We start from the raw sequence: 18,845 nt of genomic DNA, 5'->3' as shown, positions 1-18,845 counted from the left end.
CAACACCGTCCTAGTCATTCCATATACTGTAAATGGTTGCACATTCATTTATATATTTCTGCTCAGTTGTGGAAAGTAACAAATTAATGTACATTTACTCAAGTGCAATTTTGTAGTTCTTGTACTTTACTCAAGTATGTCCGTTTGCTTACTATACAGATTTAGATTAATAAAATCAACAAATAATTTACAGTTATATCAATAAGATATTATTGATCTCCAGGAGGAAATTCACGTTATCCAGTATGATATAAAATAACATGAAATATATATTCATTGTAATTTGTCCCACCTTTAACATTAAGGTGGTTCTTACACATTAATACATCAATATTAATTATCCAGAAATGTAATGTGTGTGTGTGTATATACATATATATATTTATATTCTGAAATGGGCCATTCTGAATAACAAATACTTATGGCACGTATGTATATTTTTTACATTTTTAATTATAATAATTTCTTTTAAATTCATCAACTCAGTTGTTTGTGTCCATGTTGAATAAAAAGTTTGAATACAGACCATTAAATTAACCCTTGAAAGTGCTCATTACAGGTCGTATCAGCTCGAGGTTTTCACAAACCTACAGTAATTAACATTATTAGGTGTAACCATGAGCTTCATCACTGTAAATAAAAGACAAAAGCTTAATATGTTAAGATCATATTTTTATTGAAAATGTACACCAATGGAATCAAACTAAAGTAAGATTTTACATCATTTGTAGTGTGGGAGAGTTTTTGACTACAGGAGGTGATGACTGATACTAGAAAAATGTATGGCATTTTCTGACACCAAAATGTTACTTTACACTCAGAGTTACATCCAAAGATCATAGGTAATAAACAACAAGTCTCCACTTCAATACACAAAATATATCCTTATAAATTATATAAATGCACGAGTATTTGTTTTTAATACTCCTATCTGGGATTCAGTTCAACTCCACCTTACACTAATATTTGGCAAAAAGGGAGCTGAAATCATAAGGACAGAGCAAAAATACATTAAAAATATGCACCATTTTAAGAAAACAGCAGAAATAGACTGCAAAATTTAGTTATTAGGGAATAAAAACAAGCAGGTCAAAAGGTCAAAGATCACTGCGGTAATGAAACTAAAAGATGCATGCAAAATATAGAATAGGCCGGTGAATATTAAAGCACAATGTGTAATAAAAGGCCATTACATGTGACCTCCATGGTATTCAACAGTGACATGTAAACATGGGCACCATCAAATGAAGTGCTAGGTATAAAATATTGCTTTGGCTTTTGCATGATTATGACTCTTTATTTCGCTGTCTAATTTTGATGTTCAGAAAACCTGGAAGCAGGAGATTTTCAATGCAAATGAACTAGATTCAAGAAAACAACATGACTATACACATTTTACTGTACTTCAAAACACATTACACAGTGCATTAAGTGCTTCTGTCCTTCATGAGTTAGTTTTAAATCAGCAAGCCTCGATGTTTCAGTAGCGTTTTATTGTTTATCGCATTGTATTAAGAATCCTATTGAAATATAAGATGAGTGCATAGTGCAGGTCCCTGCTATTTTGTTTCAAGTAAAGATCAAATAATGATTTCACCTACGAGTCCTGCAAAAGTGTGAACCCCAACTTATGACTTCTATATACTACAAGAGTCTCTTTATATACATTAAGACATAATAACAGATTTAAACTGTGCCCGGTACCCAACCTGCCTGGGTTTAGAGCTTCATTAGGTGGTCAGAAATACCATGCGAGTCCACATAAGGCCATATTCAACAAAAGGAGATGTGATGGGGAGAATAAAAAAGGTTCATACAGCGAGGAAAACGGGAAGAGGTAAAGGGTGCTTAGTTCTCGCTGAAGCTGCAATTCCCTCTTCAGGTGGTCAAGACAGATTAAAAGAAGCTAAAGAGACAAAGAGAAAGAAAGCCGGCAGTTAGAGAGGTGGCAGAGCATAAGCGTTTACAAAAACACAAGTCAAGCTTGAGATTTCGAAGTGCATCTGATATCAGGTAGAAAACAGATTTAGTTTGAAATACAAAGTTCATAGGGATCATAGTTCAAAGAATACATTAAGCATAAAATCATGAGATTATATTGTGGCCAATGTATTATAAGTCTTCTTGTCTTCTTGTGGATGTAAATGCAGACCACATGTGACAATAAACAAACAAGTGCGCATGTAATTTCCATCACAAGTGAAGGGTGTTAGTCACAGCAAACAAAAGTACACATCTAAACATAAGCAGAGGCAATAAAGCAAGAATTAGATGGCAGACGGTGAAGTTAGAGCTGCAGTGAAACACAAATACACATTAATCAATATTATAGCAGAGCTGATAATTAAGAAACCCTGAAGGATGGGGTCCACAAAGCCTCTGGTCACATTTGAGGTACTCAGTGCCCACAAAAGCTGGTCCCTTAGCAAAGTTTGAGGGCTGAGGACCTACTCAGTGCAGAGCCAGGGATTACTGCAAAGGAAAGTGAAACCACACAGACCAGTGAGCTGTGGATTAGGAGGAGGAAACTGCTCTTTCTCCTGATGTATTTTGACCCTGGTATCATATGAAATCAAAGTGTTTTTATGCAGCAATGTCTTCAAGACAGTTTCCCTCTTTCATAAGACAATAAAAGCAACCTTGAAGTGGTGAAAAAATAAGTATTAAACAAGGTCAACAGATGCCCTGTGATTGTGAGCACAGAGAAAGAAACATACCTGAAGAATTCTTGACTTGATGTTAATCAAAGCTGTGAGAAGACTTTGGACCAGCAATGTGTGTCATAGACAATGATTATGGCCACAGTTGTAATATTTGGTGAAAATCTGGCCTTTATTTTCTTATGAGATAATATTTATTTTATGCGCAACACTGATACAAACAAAACTGGTCCCTGCAGGACAATGGACATCTTGATGAATGACTTATAAATGTGCCTTCATGATAAGTAAAATAAAAGGAAAGTTACAATTGCACTGACAACATTAATATATACGCAACAAAACATCACATTTGAGTATTTTTAAAAAGTGCAAATGTGAAAGCTAAGACAAGTATGCACATAACACATGACAATAAATGAGGTATGGGAGAGAAGAGATTAGGCTCACAACTACTCATGCATCAGGCTGAAGTGAAACAGCATCAGCAAAGGGACATAAATACCAAACAAATTAAATCTCAAATTCAATTCTTATTGGGTGTATAAAGTGTGGTGTGGTATTAGGAAGTTATATTCCTCAAGATTTCCATTAAATCAAATTCCTTTTTGATACTAATTACTTATGGTTTCTGCAATAGTCTATTATTGTTTTATTTACATTCTGTAATTATCTCTATCTTCATTGTCAGTGGTGGGGTCCGCCATTCTTTTGCCTTCACGCGCACAAGGAATTAGCAGGAAAAGATGCGTGCATGTAATTCAGCATTACTGTAATTCTATCTCAGACATCAGCCTCGCTGTTTCCTGTTCACTCACCATCAGTCGTACAAGAGCTGTATTAAGTTACTTCTACTTTAATGCTGCTACTTCACATTAAAAGCTCTCAACTGGCAAAACACGGGGTGGCTTTTATTGTGAAGAGTTCACAGGAAGTGCAAAGTATTCATTGCCACAATTAGCAACAGTCAATGCTGATCAAAAATGCATCTACAAAGGAAAACAGTGGTCTTTTTTCTGATCAGTTTTAAATACTGCAGATAGTACTACTCGCTAAATATGCAGCATGAAATCAGATTGTCGTTGCTCATGGCATGATGGAAAAAGGCCAATGTGATTTTGTTTGGCTTGGCTGTAAACACAAGTTGCTCTATTGTTGTATTTCTGTTGAAGTAGCAGCTCAACAAGTGTTTGGTGTAGTATTAAACTGCACTCACTGTCACCAAATCAACCAGGACTGAAATCTTAAGCATTATAACTTCAAGCTTATAACTAACCAGCTCGACCCCAAGCCAACAACTAAATAAGAGAAGAGAATCAATCTAAAGATGGAGCAGTTTTAAACATTAACTTAATCCATCCTCGCATCAATCCTCATCGGTCTTAATCATTTGTTTTTTAATCTACTACAGATCTTTGACCACATACACATACTCAACTGTCTGATGCATGTTTCACTTTAGCTTCAATACATTTCTGCCCATCACAACAGTAGTCATGTATGTTAATATAAAAAAAAAAAAAGGATCATGCAAAGAATCACTGAATATAAGTCAAATATGGAATGCATTTTTTCATAACCATGTATAAAAAGGACAAGCTGAATAATTGCTTGTACAAACCATTTAATAGACAAGTGTCATTCAGCAAAATAAAAAGTGATGTCAAACTCATAAGCAATGCCCAGCGTCTTCCAGAGAGCGGGGGGGGGGTAATTATGGGGTGAGGGTGAGGGCGGGGAAGGGGGGTACTGTAAAGGATGATGGGGCGGAAACTCATTCACAGCAGGATGGCCACAAGGGAGCACTTTTTCTACAGGAATCCTAAGCTGGAAATGAGAGAGAAGGTTATTGCTTTCTTTTGAGTTAAAACATCATCACGACACACAGTTTCACATCGGTGACATCACATCAACATTAGTGACCAGATGGCATTTAGAAGAGGTCATGCTTTCAAGGCAACTCAAAAGGGTTTGAGTGTACTGACGTTAGGGTGCAAGTATAGTTGTCTACTTCTTAGAAAGAGACAAATGTATTTATTTTTCCTTTTTTTAGGTTTTATCATTTCCTTGAGCTTCAAACAATGTGTCTGATTGTCTTCCTCATTGCTCATCAAACAGCAGCTTGTTTTCATCTATTTTAATGGTCCTGAGCTGCTTGAGGAGTTTACAGATTGCGAGACAGATGTCTTCGTTCACTTCTACCATGTTGTTGAGTTTCAACAACATCTCTCTCTTGCTCTCTGTGGATTTAGCTTTTGTATCCACTCAAGAGGGAGGGGTGGCAGAAGGGGTCGTCATATGGCTGCGAGATCAACAAAACATGTCATCTCTATGAACAAAGATGGGCCCTGAGGCCATTTGCTACTCTGGTGTGACCTGTTAGTCTCAGTTTAGCCTTGAATGGCTCTTTGTGTCATTGCACGGACGGGTGGGGAAAGACTTGGGAGAGCCACAAAAAAAAGAGACTGTTGTGGATTTAAAGAGGCAGATGGGGCAGTACATCAAATGGGTGTGTGGGGATCTAATAAACTGGTTGATTTAGAAGCTGGCACAAGGACGGTAAACACTGCCAGCTCAAGGATATGATTGACGCTGATGTTACCAATGATATACCACAGGCCTGCTCAAATATCTGAATTACTGCACCCATTTCTCAGACTGCGTCGCATTTAAATAACTTTAGAGTAAATTAAATGCATGTGAATTAAGATAGTACTTTTAACAGCTTTTAATGGTTCATTTGATTGTGTTTTTATTCTAATGTGGAGATGAAGAAAAGTAGTGCACAGCCCGTTCTATATTTAGAACAGGTGCCGGATGTCAGACGCAATGGGGGGGGGGGGGGTGCTACACAGATCAATGCATGTGGATGTAAACACGCCTAAAATTAATGACGTCCAACCTCTTAAGCAACAAAAGAGTTATTTATCAAGCAACAAAGCCGACTATTCTGGGTTCTAGCTTCTGCAGTGTGAGGATTTTCTGCTTTCTTTTCTGTTTATATCATTAAAAACTGAATATCTTTTGACTGTTGGTCGGACAAACCAAGATATTGCAAAGAAATAGATCTTGTGTTGTAGGAAATTTGGATGAGCATTTTTCCCCAATTATGTGACCTTTTATAGACCAAGCAGTATATCGATAATGCAACCACCACATGTATACACCCCCTCCCCACACACACCCCCTCCACACACACACACGATTAAATCTCCAGACACTCGGTAATGTAGACACGTTGCCTTTTTCAGTCCAATAAAGTTTTGGTGATGATTTGCTTGTTGTATTTTAGAATAATTACTATTCACATGCATGTAATAAGTCAAAAAGGTTTTGAGAAGCCAATCAATGACACCTCATTTAAATTTTTAAATGTTACATTTTGTTAAGATTCTTGGTGGTGTAACTCAAGAAGGCAGTCTTACCAGAAAAGGTGCCTCATGCAGCATGCAGCAAGTGTGGGAGGAGTTAACTGGAAAACATGGATGCGACATAGGTGACACATGCACTCACAGGACAGACTCACATCTACACAACAAGCAGTAATCAATGACTGTCTTCTGGGAACTTGAAGTGTAAGACCTCTTTAGTCAGTTTTAATCAGTGACCCACAGACAAAGTTGCACAGGGAGAGACATTTTCCAGGCAGAGCCCATAAAAGGAAGAAGTGGCTGTGAAGAAAATAAATTAACAGGGAAAAAAAATAAAGCAACAAGAACCTTCTCAGTGCAAGTGTCTTCTTCCTTTTCTAACAGGCACGGCATCTCATCAGCTTCAACACAAAACCAGGAGTTGATTACCAACATGAAGGGACCGACAATGTCAATAGCACACAACAACACATCCGGCAACATGTTGTGGAGAACAGTCTCGTACACTCATGGTTTAGCGGAACTATTCATATAAACTGCTGGAGGGACAAAATAATTTATTTCAGATACACCGAGGGGGAAAATATGGAACAATTCATAGTGTAGATTCATTAAAACCAGAGGTGTGGCCACTGACAACAATATAACTGATGGAATGTAGAAAAGGTGTCATACTGTTTCCATTATTGCATTTTTGTCAGGACAAAGCTACATATTTTAGTCTAATTCACCCCGTAAGGACCCCAACGGCTTAACCACAAACAGCTTCTCACATATTGGCAGTGGTATTCATGTACTGATGTGTAACAAAGATCTTTAAGGCAATTCTCTAAACAGAGGCAGGAACTATATCCTGAAATGTCAGTGTAGCAATATGTGGCCTCCTGGTTTCACAGCATCCAGACTATTCCAATCCTCATAAAACTGGTGTCTCCCGCACCTAAGATGTAAGGACAGATGTGAGGAAGTCACAAGAGGAAGAAAACAATACTTACTTTTTCCTCTCTTTGTCCCTCTTGAGTGTGGTGGAGCCCCCTGCCTGCTGGGCTTGGTTCTGCAAGAGCTCTGCAGCAGTCTTTTTCTGTTTGAACATGTTGAGCTCGTCGTCCAGGGACTTCTTCTTTTCCTCCACTTTCTTTTTCTCGTCCTGGTGGAGCTTCTTTAAACGGTCAAATTTCTCATGCAGCTATGTGGTGGGGACAAAAGAAACTTTGTGTTATTCAAGACAAGAGCAGAAACTTCCTTAAACAAAGTGATGCATGTAATATTTCAAGACAGGGTAGCATTCAAGTTTTATGAGAATACCTCTTTCTCTGCTTCTTTGAGCTCAGCCTCCTTCTCTTTGACTCTTTGGACGAACATTTGCCTCATTTCTTCCTCTTTCTTCTGCAGCTCACCCATGAACTCATTCCTCTTAGCTTCATACGTCTCCTGAAGACTGGCAGAGAGAAAAGGAGAAGGAGGATAAAAATGAATAGCAGAAACATTATACTATAGTACACACTAGACGCAGACACAAACTGGTGCAATCTTGCCAATTATAAATGGAAGCAGAAAATGTTAAATGAAACAGAGAGCAGAGCAGAAACAAGCAGATGTAGGTGGAGAGCAAGAAGATAAATGAAAAACACAATCCAGCTGTATGAGGGCAGTCTCGAGTCTACTACCTGAAGGGCTTGCTGTCAGGGTCTGTGTCCTTAAAGCCCATCTCCTCCAGCTTGCAGCGGCGGTAGAGCTCATAATGACGCGTGTGAGTCTGCTCTCGCAGGTCCTCCATGTTCACTCTGATCAGCATTTCTCGCAGTTTGACGAAGTCACAGTGATTCTCATTTTCCACTATGAGAGACACATCATAGTGACACATGCACGTCATTTGCAATATGTGTACGTGGGCAGAAACAGATAGCACTATGCTCACTAATGTTTGCATTAAATTACAGAACATAATTAAATATATTATTACTTGAGAAACTATTTCACAGACCCATTCCTACCAAAACAGAATAGTGGTCATGTCCTGTGGCTTGTCTATTGATTTTGTTACTGGCCTGAGCCAAGCACCACACCCCCACAGAACGGGTGACATCATGTGAGTACACATGACAGTCAGTCTGTGGTAAACAGAACCAATGTCAGGTAAAGCCTCTGGCCAGACATTTTATACAGTGCAGTCCGAAAGTATTAGGACAGCAATATGTTTTTTCACTGTTTTGGCTGTAATCCAGCACATTAAATTTCAAATGGAACAAAGACTGAGGGTTAAAATGCTGACTTGTTCATATCCATATTGGGTAAAAAATCACAGCCCTATTTACGCTGGGGGGGGGTCAGTGTATAAAGCAGGCTAATTTCTACACAGATCAATGGATGTGAATGTGAACACGCCTAAAATTAATGACGTCCAACCTCTTAGGCAACAAAAGAGTTATTTATCAAGCAACAATGCCGACTATTCTGGGTTCTAGCTTCTGCAGTGTGAGGATTTTCTGCTTTCTTTTCTGTTTATATCATTAGAAACTGAATATCTTTTGACTGTTGGTCAGACAAACCAAGATATTGCAAAGAAATAGATCTTGTGTTGTAGGAAATTTGGATGAGCATTTTTCCCCAATTATGTGACCTTTTATAGACCAAGCAGTATATCGATAATGCAACCACCACATTTATACACCCCCTCCCCACACACACACTAACATTATACAGTTAAACTGATCATTTGTGGCTGGAAAAGTATCAAATATCTTAAGAGTAGATTAGCATAGCATAACCTTTGCTGCACATTTTAGATACTTGTATGAACTAATAGTATTGTAACTGCAGCACATTATAAACTCCATTATGGATTGATCGAGTAAGTCATTAACAAGTCAACGTTGTCAGCGATCAATCTGTAAGAGCTCAGAGCTGCTGTAGCTCTAACATACAGTATAGTTGCAGAGAGGGTGCTACAGCTAAATGAGGTTATATAACTGGTTATCAACTAGTTTGCAACAGCTGTTGGAGCCGAAGAGGAATACGAGGGGAGGGAATAGCTGCAGCAGCTCTGATGAGAGAGAGCACGCTCTCATTTCCTGTACAGGATGTGACCGAGGCTTACCCTGCACAGTCCCCCAGGGGTACTGCCGGGCCTTCACCATCTTGTTCCCAATCTTCACTTCCTCCGTGCTCCCCACCACGGCAAATGGCAAATGGCTCTGTAGAGCAGAGGAAAAAGCAACGTTGGTATACTGCCAAACACACCTGAGAGCTCTGTGGATTCTGATCAAATTCTGGTACAAGCCACCATGTAACCTCTATTTCATGACTGCTGCAAATATCTTATTCATTGTTGAGTGATCAGGACAAAACCTACAGACAGCTAAGGATACGTTAACATAACTAAGAAGACTGAGAAAATGCGATATTTCTATTTATATATCCTGACTGTGAAGTGCACATTTTCACAGACATCTAGAAACGGCTGTAGCAGGAGGAAGTATGAACTTTTGTCAGAACAGAGGTGTGTTCAGACTATACAATAACAGCCGAGAGGCAACGGTCTAACACAATCAGTGAGGGAGAGGTTAAGGCAATTCCAGAGATCAGACCTCATAAACAGCCTCAAGTGAGCATTGGCTGATCTGTCAGTGAGCACAGGCCCTTTCCCACACTGCAGGCTTCCTGCAGAGTGAGATGGCCGATTGTGCTGCTGTGAACACACTCCTCCCTGCATGGGGTGGCGTCCTGACAGCACGATGAATGTCCTGAATCTGCATCACATGTTATTTATGCCCTTAACAAAATATAAAAACAAAAAATGTGTTGCATATACAACTGTATTTCCTTAAGATTAAAATGACCACGATGACCTTACACATCATCTATAACATGAACTAAGTAAGATGTTCGGTGTAAAAGCCAGCTGTGAGCCTTACATTCATGGTGGAGTTGATCTCTGCCACAGACTCATCATCAGTGGGAAACTGGTAGATCTGCACTCCATTGCTGACAAGCTCACTGGTGATTTTGATTTTGAACTTGGCCAGCTCGCTCTTGGAGATAGCGTCCGACTTGGCAATGATTGGGATAATATTGACCTGCAGTTGAGAAACGAGGAAAGATTTGACATAGGCTGACACAATGACAAGGTGCAGAGAAAGCTTACAGATATTCAGTTAAATATAGAGCGGTTTATAGCTGTCTGTCAGTGGCAACTTGTCCTCACCACCATTTGCGTAGTTCCATATTTGGAAAGGAGTTGATGTATTTTTAAAAAGAGGACCAAAAAGGTTAAACAAATCAATACAAAATCATATCATTTTGGTCTTTTAGAAGTAGTAGCTCCAAGTGAACAAAATTCAGGTTTATTAACAAAATAAAACACACCTACACGTATTTATTTTATATATCTTACTATCGCTAGTTGCTCAGGATTATAGTAGCAATTTAAAATACAATTTCATAAAGGATAGGGTGCTTAATAACCTGTGTTCTCTCCATCATATCACTGCACCTCTCTCAGTTTGCAGGATCTCTGCAAATCAGGTAATTGTGTATTGCAGACAATAACACTTTCTTAAGCAAAGAGATATAAATAGTAGACGCAGCAAAGGGAGCAGTAGGCTTTGCTATCCTGCACCAGATCACTTAAAAGTTTTCCAAACATGGCATTAGTAGTCAGACTCAATTGAATGAATTGATGCTATCTATGCTATCCAAATAGAAAGGCATGGTCTCATATGCACAACTGGGTTGATGAAAAATGAGACTTTCACTCACACACAATTACTTTCTAGGTGCCCTGTCACCTACACAATCACAAATTATTTGCTCCCCAACTGGGCGCCCCTTACTAACAGCAAGGCATGCTCTGGGTCATGTGAATAAAAATACTTTCTAGCGCCCATGAGTCTGGTGAAGATTCAACGTCTTGCTCTAGGACACTTCAGCAGAGTACTGTTTGAATCCCCCCCACCCTCTGTGAATGTGTAAGCTGAGGCGGCGGCTCTGCTCTGGATGACGCGGTTGTGAGCGTTTGCCAGAGGGCACAGCTGCTCTGGCAAACACTGAGCTAACTCTTTGTAAAAAAGCCAGGAGGTCCATGCAAATAAGCTGCTGTGGAAAGGACCTCACAAAGGAAAAAAAAAGAAAACAGGGCATCCGTCACTGAGCCGGCTGCATTTCACAGCTGACCTACACCGACGCAGTAACAAGATCAGAGCCAATTTGCATGCAGGCAGATGGCCTAAAAAAGGTTTATGACCCATGACTTGAGTAGATAGATGAAAGTGATCACAGCAATTTACCTCCAGTAGATCTACACTGCAAAAAGTGAGCTCTCAAAAACAAGGGGGGGGGGGGAGCATTAAAATGGGGGAAATATTACTTAAAATAAGCAAAATTATCTGCCAACAGAACAAGAATATTTCACTTGCTACAAAAAAAACTTGAAACAAGTGAAATTCTCTAACATAAAAGCTGCCTGGTAAGAAGAAATATCTTGTCAGACAAAAAACAAGTATATTTCGCCTTCAATTAAGATAATTAATCTTACTTAGATTTTAGTTTTTGCAGTGTATGACGTGCTATAGTAAGTCTATCCATGTTTTTAGGCATTATATAACGGTTCTTCTTTAATATCAGTTTCCTGCAATGCAGCTGTACTTCTCACTTAAGGCTAAAAACAGACACTCTCGCTATTCAATTTGTGAATCTTGTACAACTGCAAATAAACTGTATGAAGCTTTATACTACAAGAGCCATAAACTAATAAAACCCAGCACTAACTAGAATTGATCTGGGACTGATGGAAAACACCCAGAATAGAAAGTGGGTCTCTGAACAAATTATCCCCCAGCACAACAAATCAACAAAAACAAATTCTCCTGGAAACTAGGGACACATAAAAATGTCTTCTGGCTGATGATAATTTGATGAAGTGACATGAAGCTCACCTTGCTATCAAGTTTCTTCATGGTCACCAAGTCCAGGGATTTGAGCGAGTGTCCCGTGGGAGCGATGAAGTACAGGCATGCGTGGATGCGGGTGTCGTGGTAGCTGTGTAGCGTGCGCTTTATTTTCAGCTCCTCCTGTAGATATGCTTCAAACTGGGCGTCAATGAACTCCACAATAGACTTGTAGCTGTCAGAGACATGAGAAACATGAAAGACATTAGAGCATTTCTTTTCTGATGCGCTGTTTATTAAAACATGTCATGTTCTGCTACTAAACAAAACAGTGTTTTAGAGTAATTTGCTTCTGTGCAAAGCATCAGTATATCAAAAGTGTAGCAACACTGATTGGATATAGAAACACCGTGCTCTTTAAAAAGGGGTCCTCCTTATGTAGCCAAGAAAAGCAGAATTCTTTTTCCCAAATTTGAAGGAAACAGATTTTTTGAGGCCATCCGTCTCAAAAAATGCCGAAAGCGTTACTAACGTGTTAAATAACGTTTGTACTACTGTGAAATGCTTTAATTGTGAGTCACAAAAGAGCATTTACAGTTTCTGACAAAAGCTGACTGTCTCCTGCACCATCTTTGCTTCCATATTCTTGAATGGACTGTACTAATGTTTGTCTACAGTGTAGAGTAATTCTGGTAGAAATAGCACCAATAAAAAGCAGAGGATATAATATAATGATAAAATTAGTTAGCAAAATTAGTAAATTTTCAAAAACACATTCTTGTTGGCCACTTTTACCTTTCAACATAATTAAAGATTTAGTACAGCCACAGAGTTTTCAACAAGTTTTCAGCTGGGAGGCATTTAGGTGATCCACATTATCTCCTAAATTTGGGAAATATCATGAAACCACATTGTTTTTTCCTGCGTATCTGTGTTCCATTGGTTGAGCCATATTTATCACCATATTTTTACTGGTTGAACTAAACCTCTGAAAAAGAAATGGAAGCCAGGCATAAATAAGTTATTCTTGATAGCAGCGTAAATATGCCGTTACTAATAATCACTGTTAACATGCTATACTGTTTACCAACTGTCCACAAGTTGTTGAAGCTCATACTTTAAATCTCATGTATCATGGAACCTACACCTGGTATTTACACTGTCAGTCATTTGGGAGCAACTTCCTGGTTAACTTAACTAATTTTTAACTTAACACATTTAAGGAATCCATCCTCAGATTTGGTCTCTGTGAGGACACACTCTCTCATTTGGGAGAAGGTCCATTTGAGATGGTTTCACAACCAAATGTTTAATGTTTTAATTCATATATAGACTTTAAACATTGCAATTCTTTTCAGACCAATTGACTAAAAACAACAACTATTTCAACATTATGTGCAAACCTAGAAATGATACGTGCTATAGAAAATGGATATACGGAAAAAGATTGTTTACCCTATGCACTGAGGACTACAGGAAACTTCCCACCATACACAAAACACACAGCTTGTGAACACACTGTAGGATATTCTCCCAGTGGCGGTTCACATGACTATGTGCTTGTAAAAATCTATGACTAGTAATTTGATACTGAACAAAGTGTAAAACTGGAAACAACCGCAGCCTTCTATTATACAGAACTTACAAGGTTGGAGCTCACGTGACATCATTCTCACCCCTAACTTATCTCAGGAGCAGAGTCAGCAATTACATTGTGGATGGCTAGCTTGGTAACAAGATCATATCTTATGTTTGATTAAATACTTCCAGTCTGCAGCAGCCAGAAAAAGCCTCAATGCTGTGCCAGGAAAGGATGCATCTACGTCCGATTTCTGATTTTTTTTAAAGTGATACTATGAATCTGCTGAGGAAACTTCTTGAGATGCAGGCTTGATTCCATATACAAAAGGGTATGTTTTGCAGGATCAGGACTGAAACCTGAGCTACGAAACGGCTCAGAGCTTTCACACAGTAACTGTACTGTATGTGAGGAATGTTGTTTATAATCAGGTGTGGATTTATGCTATTGTAGAAGTAAGACAGAGCCTGTCAGTAGAAAAAGGGAACCAGGTTGCAAAGATCAGATTTTTCTCTCTCTTGAAGGCGTGGCAGCTGCCAGACTGCTTTACCTGTCTTCTTTGTTGATCTGGTCTCCGAAGCCCACGGTGTTGACAACAGTGAGTTTGAGGCGCACGTTACTCTCCTGGAGTTCATAAGTGTTGGATTTTAGGGTGACTCCCGGCTGGTTGTGTTGAGTGGGCTCGCCCTCAAACTTGGTGTTGAACAACGTGTCCATCAGGGTGGACTTCCCCAGACCCGTCTCGCCTGACAACATAGAAACGTGCATCATGTTACTAAGTTTCTACAGACCTTAATCTTCATGTGCATGGCGATGTCTACTTTACCTAGCGTATTTCTACACCAGCAGAAATTCAATTATATTGACCATTTTTATTTTGTAAGCTTCTGATAAATGTGTATTCAAGCTCATCAGACTCTTTTACTGATCATCTATTTAAAGAAACTAAAAAGAAAGCCTAAAACAGTGTCAACTAAAATGTAGAGTAGATTAAATGTGACATTTTCAAAATAGTTCAAACTAATTTTTTTTTAATGCTTAGAAGTAGCTGCTTATTTTCTGATGTATTCTGACATCCTGTTAAAGGCAGTCAGATGACTCAGATACAAAGCTCCCACTGTAAGAAATTCTATTTTTATTCCTCACAGCCTGACCTACAGTCTAAACATGTTAGCCCATTTTTGTAGGACGTCTCACTACCCTCCAAATTTCCAATCTTTCCCTCAGAATCCAAAGTAAATGATGCATCAAGGGTCCTTTTGTCTGTTTCTGAGCTCTGTTTAAGTCACTATAAAGAAGACTCTCATGCTGAAGGCAATCTGGCATCTTGTTTAAAGAAACAAAATGCCAAACTGGACAGGATTGCAATCAATCCTCCTGAAATCATAAATGACAGAATAAAAATCCTGTGCAGAAAAGTCAGTCATCCTTCTGCCCAATGGAACCATCATCTCCAAATGTTTGATTCCCTCTTTGGAATTTTAGACCACATCTAAATTATAAAAGAGATCCCATGCCTTTGCCTCAAGCAATGCTTGTACTACTGTGAAATGCTGTACTTGTGAGTCACACAACAGCATTTACAGTTTGCATGTTGCTAGTCTCCTGCATCATCTATGCTTGCATATTCTTGAATGGATTGGATGAAGTGTAAGTTTCTGTTTATAACAGCACCAAGATAAAATTAAAATTAAATCAGATTTGAATTATGAAAGAGACAGTATTGTCAGCCTATCCCACATTTCACTCCTACACAAATACAAATGGACTGGAGTATATCCACAAAATAGCAGAGAGATCTTCTGCTGGGAGGCGAGTCAAAACCATGGCACTAAGAATGGCCACAAGGCATCATCAAAATGTTTAAAAATATAGACACAGAAATACTACAGCAAGACCTCTAAATAGCATATCAGAAGAAACAGATAGCATACAAGGTCTATAAGAAATATAAATGGTCAATATTCACTACTGCTCTCTGGAGCAAAATGACAAAGCATCCACATCAGAAATCTACAAAATATCAGTCTAGGAATCAGAGATTCAAAGTATTCGCATTTGTGTGTGCGTGTGTGTGTGTGTTTATGTGCCATGTCTTCCTCTCTGTGTATACTAAAATTACAAAGTGTCATGAAAAAATGGCAGAGGAAGAGAAAACACTGCCAACCAATTGGTTGCACGTTTCCATTGCTGCCTGAGGATTTCATGTGCCCCTGAAACAAGATGATTCCAAATAGCAAGAATTTTTTGACTGTGTGCAGAGTGCAGTAATGCAATGTTGTCAAAAACAGCAACATCTAGTAATTTATCCAGCACTCACTCATACAAATCGGAGTGGAAAAAAATATAACAACATTCTCAGTATAACACAATATAACGAGACAGCACCACAAAGTATGGCCTTAAAAATAACCATAAAGCTGAATCAATGCCTCACTGAAACAGCTTCAGCACAAGCTGAACTTTATCGCCTCTATAAGGCTTGGGTTTATTGCAGCACTGTTTACTGTATTAGATTTAATTCGTTTTAGCTGGGTGTGCCTAATAAACTGGCAACTGAGTGTATGTGAGTGGATAATTCTGGTGCTTAATGAAGCTGAAGTGACTTGTTTTTTCAATATAAAATTGAATGTCCAGACAAATAATTCTCACTGTCTGACAAATTCTGCAAAAGGCTTGCATTTTGTAAGTTAACAGTCATGCTGATAATTAATTTCATAATAAAATCAAATATCTCCCTGCAGACATTTCGAATTTCTTACCCACAGCATCTTCCTCATCACGGTAACCAATGCCAACTGGAATGCCAGAGGAATCTAAGTGGGGCGAATACTGAGCAATATGCTGTGCATCTCGTAGAAAATCCTGACTTTCATTGAAGCAAATAAGTCATCTTCAGGACAGAGAATAAAGGCAGTTTCATGCATGACACACTCACCAACACAGAGGATGTTAAAGCAGAATCCGTGGTTGACAGACTTGTTGACCAGCTGGTCAGGCATGCTGTCAAAGCCGACATGGCCTGCCAGAGGCACAGCACGAGCACCTTCACCCTAAAAACAAAACAAATCAACATAAAACATCAGGTATCAATCACTGAACACATTTTGCATTGATATGTCTTGTTACGGTACTGCGCTCTCACACCTGTAAACATGCACAGGATTCAATCTCTACACCCGATACTTAACATCTACATCTCAGTGATTGTTGAAGTAACATTATATCTCTAAAAAAAACACTCAAATTACAACACTTTCCCACTATATTTGATTTAGTTAATCTTTGAGACTGACTTCAGGTGCAGTGTAGCTCACTTCCTGTTTCCTGTGCTGTAACTTTCTTCCTACAGACGAGACAGTTACAGACCACAATGTACATATATGGAAAGGTTTTGTTGTTCATGTCAAGATTACTGTAAAAACAACAAATACCTTTGACAAAAAAATATATAATCTAAAATCTGACAGTTTTGACATTACAAAATTGAAGAGTCAAAGAGTACATTAATGTAGCCTGCACTGTGTTTCTGTGTTTAAACCCTTAAACTCCCTATTTTGGGCCGGTTGCACTTTCCTTTACTCTGCTCTTACACTGTTTGTACACAGTGTATATCTGGACCAGAGTAACACCAAAGTGTGAAAGCACTGTTGTTATGTGTGTGTGTTGGCTGATTGAGCATCTCAGTCTCTGAATCTAATTTCTGCAGCCTACGTCTACATTATGAGGTGCAAGAAAAGCTTGGAATTTCGATTATACGGCAACGCAACCAACCAGCCATTATGTGGCTTAACATAACACAAATGTTGCTTTCCAAAGTGGCATAGGCTTTGAGAGGAAACATTCCGCTTGAGGGTCAATTTAAAATAACTGGACTAGCTGATGGTACTGGACAGTTGTGGATTATTTGGATAGTTGAAATTGGGTTTAAACAGCTGGGGGAGTATTTGGAAAACTGGGGTTAATGTGACTGCACAAACAGCCTTTCCTCTTCAGCTGCAAGTGCAACATTCCTGAAACCATTCTTGCTTTTCAAGACACTCACAGCAAAGTTACACACACAGCCGGTTTTTATCTATCTGGGCCGCAAAGGGATATCAAACTGCAAAACCTTGTTATTCTGAGCTATCTCTGGGTGTAGTGCCCCCCGCCCCACAAACAAAAAACAGGGAAACTTTACACATGCTTTTCAAATTGCAGGCCTAAATACAGAAACAGCTAGAATCTGTTTTGTCCATATTCTTTATCAGACAACGCCCGACTGAAAGTTAACGGGACTTGCATGAAACAACATAACGGAAATGAGCACCGTAGCTGTGCTGAAATGGGGGCGTTCAGAATGAATGGCCTACCGATGGCTCTGTAATAGGTTATCGTTTTAACGTGAGCGAATTCTGAATCTGCTACACAGTATTTAAATTATTTTAAAGCACCGTAAGTCGATTAAAACACCGTTTTTTAGCTAACGTTAACGGTTATCAGCACAGGTAACTTAATGTGCAGGCGTTACGGAATGAAAATATTTTTAACAGAAAGCTACGACTGAGCAGCCTTGGGCCTTACTTTAAATCAGCTATTCTAAACAACTTACAAATGCATAATCAGATTTATAATAGCTCAAAGTACGTAAACTATACGTCATTTTGTTTAGCGACGTTATTGAAATTTGAACGATATATAACCAGGAAAAGCAAGTGGTGACTAACTAGCTAACCTAAATCTATTCCAAATTACATCTTACGTAACGCTACAATTGTATTTTTGACATTACTGAGGCTAGCAAAACACATTTCAAGAGGTACGTGTGGATACTTCCAATGACATACTGAGTAAAACAGGCTACTCACCGCTTGCCTCGCTATCTCAGTTGACGCCATGGTGGTAGCAGTTAGCTGGAGGACGAAACCTCTGCTGCTCTCTGTGTTTAGCAAAGCGGGGCTGCACCGTTCAAGTTACGCCAACAGATGGCCTAGTGAGAATGTACCACTTTTTTAACACGCTATTTTAGGTACGATACTGTGATAACTGTGCTCACATTGAGCGGTGTTTCGTTAAGACAATTATTAACGGCATATACACCCCGGCTCGTGTTTTGAAACAATAATAATTCTGATTAAAAAGAATGTGCACTACCCACTCATCTCCCCTCACAGGATGTGTTCATGGTTTCGTCCAGTTGGGATGCAAGTGAACCGCCGTCAATGACCGTTACAAACGGAAACAGTTATTTAGCAGAAAAGGGGGAAACCACGGCGAACAGACAGGCAATTTACAATGATACAAACATCTTGATGATGACGTAAAGATATCAAATACAGTCACAAACACGTATATGAGGTGTTTGAACAGA

General features: G+C 39.0%; 1 protein-coding gene across 6 annotated transcripts; it reads right to left on the bottom strand.

Annotated features, from left to right (window-relative positions):
• Positions 1–663: 663 nt before the first annotated feature.
• sept6 (septin 6) lies at positions 664–18,372 on the bottom strand. 6 transcript variants are annotated; one of them, XR_005441943.1, is made up of 12 exons: positions 18,343–18,372; positions 16,434–16,548; positions 14,046–14,241; positions 11,965–12,151; positions 9,946–10,107; positions 9,129–9,225; positions 7,699–7,867; positions 7,337–7,469; positions 7,027–7,217; positions 6,380–6,432; positions 6,086–6,132; positions 2,809–4,487 (listed from the first exon to the last, which is right to left on the bottom strand). XR_005441943.1 is itself a non-coding variant. In XM_038699445.1 (11 exons), the coding sequence occupies exons 1-10, from the start codon at positions 18,370–18,372 to the stop codon at positions 6,429–6,431; spliced, it is 1,284 nt and encodes a 427-aa protein (XP_038555373.1). In that variant the 3' UTR covers positions 2,809–4,487; positions 6,380–6,428. The 6 variants fall into 6 exon arrangements, 5 of the variants coding, with proteins under 5 accessions (XP_038555371.1, XP_038555369.1, XP_038555373.1 ...); XM_038699445.1 differs by lacking the exon at positions 6,086–6,132; XM_038699444.1 differs by lacking the exon at positions 6,380–6,432.
• Positions 18,373–18,845: the final 473 nt, after the last annotated feature.

The sequence above is a fragment of the Micropterus salmoides genome, unplaced genomic scaffold (genome assembly GCF_014851395.1).
Source record: "Micropterus salmoides isolate LMB-PRFRI ecotype aquatic unplaced genomic scaffold, ASM1485139v1 Ms_hic_scaffold_5, whole genome shotgun sequence".
NCBI classification, from domain to species: domain Eukaryota; kingdom Metazoa; phylum Chordata; class Actinopteri; order Centrarchiformes; family Centrarchidae; genus Micropterus; species Micropterus salmoides.
This window is presented reverse-complemented; position numbering and strand designations above follow the sequence as displayed.